Genomic DNA, 9,268 nt, shown 5'->3' with positions numbered 1-9,268 from the left:
GTGAAGTTCTGGCAGGGGTTCTTAATTTTGTAAGAAACTGAAAGCAACATTTCTACAGGATAAACTTGGAAGCTGTGCTTAATTTACAGGGTCTGTGTGCTCTCCCTGAAAACACTGCTCTCTCATGCTACCCTGAGGGACCATGTTTGTGTCTATTACTAATTAATTTCCCTGTCCAGTACAGTCAGGAGACTTTCTTGAACTGTAGTCCCAAGTATCCAGTAAACCCAGTTCCTGGATGCCTGGTGTTGGCTCAGAAATGTGGCCACGTCATACAAAGCACAAACCCAGTTCAAGGGTTGCAGTCTGGTTTGGATTTGTTCAAACAATAACGGAGGGACAACTTTATCTTGGCAAACTTACTGCTGGATCAGGTAGTGTTTGTTGTTCTCCATCCAGCGTGACACTAGCGAAAGGTGGTGGTCATCCTGTAGCGTGTGCTCCGGTCAGCTTGACAGAAAGGTAGCTGTGCTGTCATGCCTCACCTGGATCGTGTGTGCTGCTGGGTGCTTGTACATAGAGAAGGTCTGAGGAACTAGGAATTGCCAACTGTCCTCTAAAATGAAAGGTTTGCCCAAGGAAGTTGTAGATTTCCCCTCCCTGGAAGTGTTGAAGGCCAGGTTGGATGAGGCTTTGAGCAACCCGGTCTAGTGGAAGGTGTCCCTGCTGATGGCAGGGGGGTTGGGACTGAATGAGCTTTAAGGTCCCTTCCAACCCAAACCAGTCTGGGATTATATGAAAATGTGGAGAAGTTTGAGAAGTCAGTCAGACTGTGTCCTTCTGAGCAGTCATCCCGGACTGTAGTCAAGAGCTTCGTCGGAGAGAAGTTTTAAATGGTGCTGCTGAAGAAGTGCCAAGCAGTACTGTAATTTTATTTCTTCTTTACTGTAATTTTATTTCTCCTTGCAGCGAGACAGTTGCACTAGCATGGGACTGGCTAATACCACCATGATTTACTGGGGAAAAATTGGCTGCAGCTTTTTAGATGCTGTTTTGGATTTTATAGCTTGTAATGAATCCACATCTCATTATTGACTTCAATTTTGTGTCTGAATCTGCTGACAAGGCAGATGTGAGACCTTTATGTTAAGTTAAGCATTTGGGGGTGAATGAGTAGGTAGGTGTATACATGCAGCTGATGTAAAGGCTTCTAAAGAAACGTCTGCAGTGTTGTTCCTTGTCACCACAGTGTCACGCACAACTAGAGGAGAGAGAAGCCAATTGCTTGTAAAACAGACTGGCTTAGCTTGATAAGGATTTGTATGAAAGGAGCTGGAGCGAATAGCCAGAGGTATTGCCAAAACTGACTTAAGATTTAGAAATGTCTGAGTATTTTAGCTTGATTCTGTTTCTCTTGTGTCTAGTCAAACTAATGTCAGGAATTCTTCTCCCTTTGCCCAAGAGTGCTGCTCTTATTTGTAAATAGTTGTTGGTTTGTTTTCCTGGAGGAAGCTTTAAGCATCATTTTTAAACATAATGTTTAAGCATCTGCCAGTTTGTCTAGAACCAGATTTTGTGTGCACATAATAAATGGTTTGCACATACTGCTCTATCTCAGACTATTTCCAGAGAAGCTCTGTGTAAAGGGGGAGGATTATCACTGATCGCAGATTACGCTATATATAAACACTGTACTGCAGATCCTGGGAGAGAGTGTATGTGTGGTGTGTGTGTACATATATATATATATATATATATATATCCCTTGCTAGTCAACGTTATATCAACTTGAAAAAAACATAGGCAGAGGTCAGAGGACCAGTTGTATTTAAGTATTTGAAATTAATTGTTATTGAGTATATATTCAAAATACTAATCAAGCTGTAGCTGTAAACTCACTTTTTAAAAAGAAAACTGGTGATATCTTTTTAAAACTGCAAGGATGTGAAAACCTCAGGCAGTGCTTTTGTGATTGTAGCAATGAAAGCAAGGGTCATGGGTGTCCTGTGTTTACTTTTGTATTGGTTTGTATTTCACCCTAGAAAACCAGCAGACCTTCAAAATTTGGCTCCAGGCACTCATCCACCCTTCATAACTTATAATGGTGAAGTGAAAACAGATGTGAATAAGATTGAAGAGTTCCTGGAAGATGTTTTGGCTCCACCCAAGTAAGTGTTAAAATGATAATTAGTCACCTCAGATTCGATGGAGTGCTCTCAGAGGGGTTTTCTGTGGTAATTAAGATGTTCTTCAGCATCAAGAAACTGAAGATTAGACATTGAAAATAGCTTGGTGTTCTTGCTTGTCATACCTTTCCTCCCTCCAGCTCCCTCATCTGCAGATTAAAAACTATTTTCTTTTAAAGACTATTTTTAAATTTTCCTTTATAGAGTCCTGTCATCCTTCCTGCAATTTTCAAACTTTTCCTTTTGCTGACTGGGACAGGCCATTCTGATAATGTGTCCAAATAACGTAAATGAAGATGAACCTGCTATACAAAACCTAGTCCTGACTCTGTAATAAACTGGGAATCTGTTTTAAGGGGCTGTGTGGTGTCCTTTTGGAGACATATATTTGCAGTCATTCCAGAAGTAAGGTGTTATTTAAGTCTTCAAGAGTTTGTAGTTTTCTTGTTCTCACCAGGAACTTGAGTGAAATTTGTATTTAATGTTAAATTATTATTTTTTTATTCCTTCCAGCTCTCTACAAGCAGATGGACACTTGATAATTGCACAGGACCAGTTATTACTGAATGCCAGAATTAATTCCTTTATACTAGGCATAATGATGAGTCCTGGAGATTGATTATTTAGTATTTGCAGATTCTGGTGGAAAATACTGAGCACTTTTAAAAGTAATTAGATTACACAGCAGAAGCTTGAGAAATGTGTTCAAGCTTTCTGTAAACTGTTGGCTTTCTTCTCCCTCAGCTGGCAGGCAGTGGCAAAATGCAGACACTGCCTTTAGCAAACTGATGAACTGTTTTGTCTTTTTACTGTGTCAAGACTTTACTTTTTTATTAAAAGATTTGGAGTCTGGGATGTTCTGGGACAGCTGATATTAATTTAAATAAAAAAAAAGAAAAGAAAAGAAAAATATCTCCAGTGAACAGAGAATGGACAAGAGCATTTAATTTGTTACCTGTTTGATCCCTAACTATATTCTTATTTACAGAGCTGTGATCTGTCCCCCCGGCAGCGACGCTGTGCTAGAGTGAGGGAGCTTGTGACCCTGGGCTGGTTCAGACACTCTGTGCTTGAAACAAATGCCTCATTCAGAAAACATAAATATGCTTTAGTATTCCTCTGAAAAGTGATGAAGTAGTGTTTGGTTTAAAAATCTTTAACTGACATGAAAGTGTGTGATACTGCACTTAAGAAGCAAATCCTCCACATTAATCTGAAAATAGATAAATTGGTAAAAGTAGATGATGTAAAATCTTTTTATTTATTATTTCTTTTTTTTTTTAAAAAAAGGGCTGTTTTGTGATAGTTAATGTGAGCATCATTCTGCTAAATGTGCTGTAGATCTTCTCCTTTTTACCTTTTAGGTACCTGAAGCTTTCACCAAAGCATCCAGAATCAAACACTGCTGGAATGGATATATTTGCCAAATTTTCTGCATTTATCAAAAATTCTAGACCAGAAGCTAATGAAGGTAAGTTGCTTGGGGGGCTGATAGCTGTGCACACATTGTTTCATGGTCTTGTGTTCTTCAGAGTGGCTTTACTGTGAATTGTCTCACTGACAAATTTTGCTGCTTGTTGATGGACACTTGAGGGAGTCTCATGAATTAAACCTGTGGTTTAAAGTTAATGATCAGAGCCAAAGATTTCAACACTTGCAAAGAGACTTTCAAGCAGTCAGTGTTCAATCAGAATTTTGGTAGGGTATGCAAGGTTTGTAAATATCCCTGACATTGAAACTTATCTCTGCAAGAGCCACTCAAAACTCTTGAACTAAGTAGAAATGATTTTAACATCCAGAACCAAATTCCACGCAGAGTTTCTGTCGTGCCCCCGTGCTTGAGTTTCTGTGCATTTGCTGCGAGGCCTTTCTGTGGCACTTGATATTTGACCTTTCTAGGATTGAGGGCTCCCATTCAGAGTTCTGAGTTAAGCTTAGTTTGTGTCACTTTCTTTAAAGGATTAAGACCTTTCTGTGTGAAGAGATCCATAGATGGAAGGTGAGAGATCAGTAAGAGATAAAGAATGCACAGTTAGACCTTTAAATACTTTAGTACAAGTCTTTTGTCCTAAATCTTTATCCTCAGTGGACTTGGAGGGAAAACTTAACTCAGGGAATGGGAATGCCTTTCTGCTGTGTTTCAAATGGAGAGATACAAAATATTTGTAAACAGCTGAGGAATAGTTTCGATTTGGTGGGGTGTGCTGCCCTCTGGTGCTGTGTTCCATAAAGCTTCTCGGCATCTGCGTGTTTGGTGGTGGCTGTTAGCTGAGCATGTGACATTAAACAGATTACATTTAAATGAATATAAACCCTAGCGTAGCTTAATTCTAATTAGTTTAAGCCAGTTAGGAATAATCTTAAGAAACTGACATAAGCCACTTTTTAAAACCAAAAATAAACACTTGGGGATAGTCTTAGAGTATTTTAAATTAGTGCAAACTTGTGTATAAACCAGTTTTTCAACAACCTGCACCTGTGTGTGATATTTAAAAGGATTCCTGTTCAGTTTCAGTGTTACCATGACCGCAAAGGCAGCTCCAGCAGGAGTGTTGCCATGAAAATTATACAAGAGTTAAGTTAAAAATCCCTCAGTGCATAGTCTGTTCTGGGTAGTACAGTGATGTGGATTTTGTTCTACAGATCTGGTACTAATATCATTATTCAAAATGATAATTTGCTTTGAAATTATGTGCTGTGGTTTAGCCTTCTTTTTTTTTGTTCTTAAAACTGTTCCTTCCTTTGTAGCCTTAGAACGTGGCCTCTTGAAAACCCTCCAGAAACTGGATGAGTATCTGAACTCTCCTCTTCCTGACGAGATAGATGAAAATAGCATGGAGGATATCACAATTTCTACCCGCAAGTTTTTGGATGGCAACGAGATGACATTAGCAGACTGCAACCTGCTACCCAAACTACACATTGTCAAGGTAAATCAGTCCAACTAATTTCAACTGTTTGTAAGCTCTCATGTGAGTTTAACTGCAGTGTTAACAGGCCATGAAATTGTGTACAATTTGGGTAATTGACAAGGGCTTTAGGGGTAGAGCAGTGGAATTCAGTGAAGGTGTGAACCCGTAGACAAGTTGGGCAGCAGATGGTAAAATGGCACAAGCCAAAACCCATTTTACTGCACAGGGACAAGTTGCAGTGCTCCAAATAATGAGGTAGAAGAAGGAAAGTGAACATCATGTGAGTAGTTAATGCTTGAAGTGGGTATCTTCTCTGTAGAGAAAACTGCTCTATTAGCAACAAAGTAAATGACACAATGTGAAATATAAGGATTGTATTAAAAAAAAAACCCCAAAAATCTGAAGTCTAGAAAGAGGTAGCCTGGGATAACTACAGCAGTGAAGGTGTGCCAGTATAATTGTGGTTTGATTTATTTTCACTGTCTGCAGTGATCTTTGTCAGTTTTGTACTGCAGATGGAGCCACAGATTAAGTTTCTGCCTGGGTGCAGAAGTGTTTCCTTTGAGACAGTAATACCAACTGTGTGCTGCCAGGCCCAGACATATCCCAGAGGGACAGGTTCTGCTGACTTTAGAAGTGACTTTTGAGCATACATGTTGGCAGGATAACTTAATGAGACAGTGACAAGGAATGGAAAAGTAGTTTAAGTTGAAGGATATAAGTTCATAATGTAATTCTTTTGTTCTAGGTGGTGGCCAAAAAATACCGCAACTTTGAGATTCCCAAGGAAATGACAGGGATTTGGAGATACCTGACAAATGCTTATAGCAGGGATGAATTCACCAATACCTGTCCTGGAGACAAAGAAATTGAAATAGCGTACAGTGATGTAGCCAAGAGACTCACTAAGTAAACAGCACTTGCAAAAGAGATGACTTCTTGCATATTCCATAACAATGCTTCTAACAGACTGCTCTTTTCATATAAGATAGCAATTTTTTTTGCATGAACTTGCAGTTATTCAAAGTTATGGTGGATAGACCAGGTACAGTAATTACCTAAAGTTTGCAGACTTAATTATAGGCTTGTTTTTTCTTACCTCCTTTCACAGCAAGTTTGAATATCATTAATGCAGTTATGTTAATGTTGCACTGGGGTAACTCTAGATTCTTCAGTACGAAGGGTTATTTTGCCCCTACTACTTTTCTTTGCAAACGTTTGGTCCCTGTCTATGAATTGGTTTAAGATACTGTCTTGTTGTATGGTACAAGGAATATTTATGTATTTTGGAATTTATTGCTTTTCCAGAAGATCTATACACAATTGTCATATCTGACACATGCAACTGTACCTGCTTGTCTATCCTATTTACATACAGAAGGGAACTTATTATCCAAAAGAGCCATTTGCAGAATACTTGACAATGTTCTTTTTTTTAAAAAAAAAAAAGTATCTTGGATTTGAAATCATAGTAATGGTTGAGAATGGACTCAAATGTGAAACCTGGATGTGAATGACCTCAGACATAAGGAAGTTTGAATCTAGGCTTGAGTGCTATAGCAGGAAGCTCACAGTTCAGAGTTCGTATTTAGTTGTGTCTTCAAGAGCGTGATGAGATTAAAAAAACCTCATATTTTTAATTTTAAATTGGCAACCTACACTTGTCCTGAATTCTGAGTTGCAGCAAACGAATAATTGTCAGGATGCCCTTTGCTATCATGAAACCAGAAGAATTGGATGCTTGACATCTGTTCACCTTAAAAATTGCAAGTGGCTTTCTTTTTGGTAGTTAAGAGCCTTTATTTTGTATAGGTCTTTCTGGTGAAATTTACTTACAAAATCTGTGCTGTCATAAACAAAATACATGTAAACGTTAGTGTCCTAGTTGGTAAATAGCTACTGTATATGGTGAATAGCAGTGCAATGATTAGTGATGCAAGACTGAACACTGATAGCTGTTCAAGTGGGAGTCTTTCTGGGAACTTTTTTTAAGCTATTTCTTTCCTGAAGAAAGCTAAAGTGACCTTTAAAGATAAACATTTGCCTTAAATTCTAGTATGCATTTTTTTTTTTCCTGAAAGGAAATCTATTAATTTGTAAAGAAATGGTGTGAGGAATCCAGTCCTTTACATTGAATTTGTCCTAATTGCTTGTCTGTGCACCTGGACTGCAGTTTGGCATAATCCTAATCATTGCACTACTATACATAATCTTTTTACAGCAACACTGAGGAATAGCACTACAATTTTTTTAAAAGCAATTTTCAAATATTTCTAAACCAGGGAATAGTTTTCTTGTTTAAAATTAATGATTTTGATGCATGAAATAATCTGCTAGGTTATTTTTAAAAGACCATCATCAACTACTCCAAAGAATGCTAGACTTATATGCCTATTTTTTTGTAAAGATACTTTTATATTTAACTGATTTTAGAAGCTGGAAAGTGCTATTCCTGGTAGGTTGTTATTGGAATATTTAACATTCTGCAATAACATGGAAATGCTCACGTAAACACTTTTATACACTAATTTTTTTGGTAAGCACTGGCTTTATGAAAACCAGCCTGACTTTTCTAAACATCCTGCTTTTGCTACTTTATATACCCGTGAAGTTAGTTTGACATAGAAGAGGTAGAGTACAAGATCCATATTTGTATACATGGCTTGTGGTGCCTTGTCTTGCCTTCCTAGAGCTAGAATTCCAATATAAAGGCAGTTAGCAATCCTGTTACATGTCTTTTGAAGACAACCATAGATACACTTAGGCCCTATTACGAATTTTTTTTACAGGAGTTGTTTAGGGCACAGAAAGAAAATTCTGCAGAGCAACCTGGTTAGGAAAAAACTCAACTGTAGCCTTTTGATAATTACTGTATTCAAATGTCACGTTCTCATCCTGAATAAAGTTTCTCAGCCATAATAATCCTCTGTAGGGGTTCAGTCTTTGCTACAACGTGACATCTAGAAAAAGGAGTGACTTCCTTTTTGGGTTAGATAACAACATTTTAAATGATACATAGGGTAAAAAAAAAACCCCTCCAACCCTCATTGGTTTGGTGCTCTTTGCCATTGTATAGTTAACCTTTAAAAACAAAAATATAGGAAGCAATGTGATTGTGGGCGTATCTTTAAGTTTTTAACTCGACTTTCAAACCTAGATTAGGATGGCCCTTGGAAGTTGTCTGAGGTTGTAGTAATCGAGCCTCTCTCCTTTTAAAAGCAAATTAGCCATTGCGTGCACACTTGAGCACACCAGGCAATTATGTACATACAGGCATGAAAAGATTTTCATGCCGTTTTCTCGTGTGCACGCTGCCTGCATATCAATGTACACAAAACTTAAACTTGTTAAAATACAAGGCTCGTTGTCTTTTTATAGATAATAATATTCTCCCTACTTTTTCAGGCAATCTTCAAACAGTTGTAATACATTATATTCAGCATTAAGTATTTTAATGATTGTGTCTGAAAGCTTGTAAACAAAAGTTAAAGCTCTTGCTTGTAACTAATGTGTTTCTTATCTCAGTACAATGGAGTATTGAGCGTCGGAGCCTTTCCCTTATGGGTGTAATTCAAATGAGGACCAGGTTAGCAATTTCGAAGGCGGTTACCGTAGGATGGCTGTTAACTGTCCTGTGTGAAAGGACTTGGTATCTTTTTCAGCTTCCTATTGCACAGTTTTTGTTGTGTTGTGGCAGAAGCTGGTCAACCTCTTGCCTGGCTTCAGCAGAGGCCAGGAATCTCATGGAGAGCGAGCAGCTTTCACCTCTGTAGGTGATCCCGTCAGAAGAGCAGCGTATAGCCAGGGTGGTGTGTAAAAGCCTTAGCGTCTGGTGTGGGTAGAGCACTTTCATCTGGCCCCAATCACCAGCGCTACATTAATTAAAAAAAGCCCTTTCATAACTATGTAAATTCTTGACTTCTGTCAACTTGTTTACAATCTGATCTTTAAATGCATTTTTAATTTCATCAAACAGCAATTAATCTACCCCCTGTTTAAATTTAAAATGATGCTTCTAGCCCCTTCCACAATTTAAAAACAGCAGTTACCCTTTCAAGTAGGCATTCCAGTTTGCAAGTTGGTTGCATGTATTAGCATGCTGAATAACTTACTTTATTCTCAAGCTGAAATATGCTTAAATTCCCATTAAAACAGGTGACTTGTATTTCCTGAACATAAAGGGAAAATCCATAATCTTCACCCCGTTTTTGTGTGGGAGAGCAGATTATA

General features: G+C 38.1%; 1 protein-coding gene across 1 annotated transcript in view; it reads left to right on the top strand.

The window, feature by feature from the left end:
• Nucleotides 1-6,113, top strand: part of CLIC4 (CLIC family member 4) — a 19,451-nt gene extending 13,338 nt beyond the window's left edge. The window contains exons 4-7 of the mRNA XM_010163215.1: nucleotides 1,983-2,108; nucleotides 3,491-3,597; nucleotides 4,875-5,056; nucleotides 5,787-6,113. Coding sequence (XP_010161517.1) covers nucleotides 1,983-2,108; nucleotides 3,491-3,597; nucleotides 4,875-5,056; nucleotides 5,787-5,951 — 580 coding nt within the window. The 3' untranslated portion in view covers nucleotides 5,952-6,113. The remainder of the gene's footprint in view (nucleotides 1-1,982; nucleotides 2,109-3,490; nucleotides 3,598-4,874; nucleotides 5,057-5,786) is intronic.
• Nucleotides 6,114-9,268: the final 3,155 nt, after the last annotated feature.

Source organism: Antrostomus carolinensis, unplaced genomic scaffold (assembly GCF_000700745.2).
Source record: "Antrostomus carolinensis isolate BGI_N321 unplaced genomic scaffold, ASM70074v2 scaffold1590, whole genome shotgun sequence".
Classification (NCBI taxonomy): domain Eukaryota; kingdom Metazoa; phylum Chordata; class Aves; order Caprimulgiformes; family Caprimulgidae; genus Antrostomus; species Antrostomus carolinensis.
The sequence above is the reverse complement of the archived record's forward strand: the minus strand, read 5'-3'. Positions and strand labels throughout refer to the sequence as shown.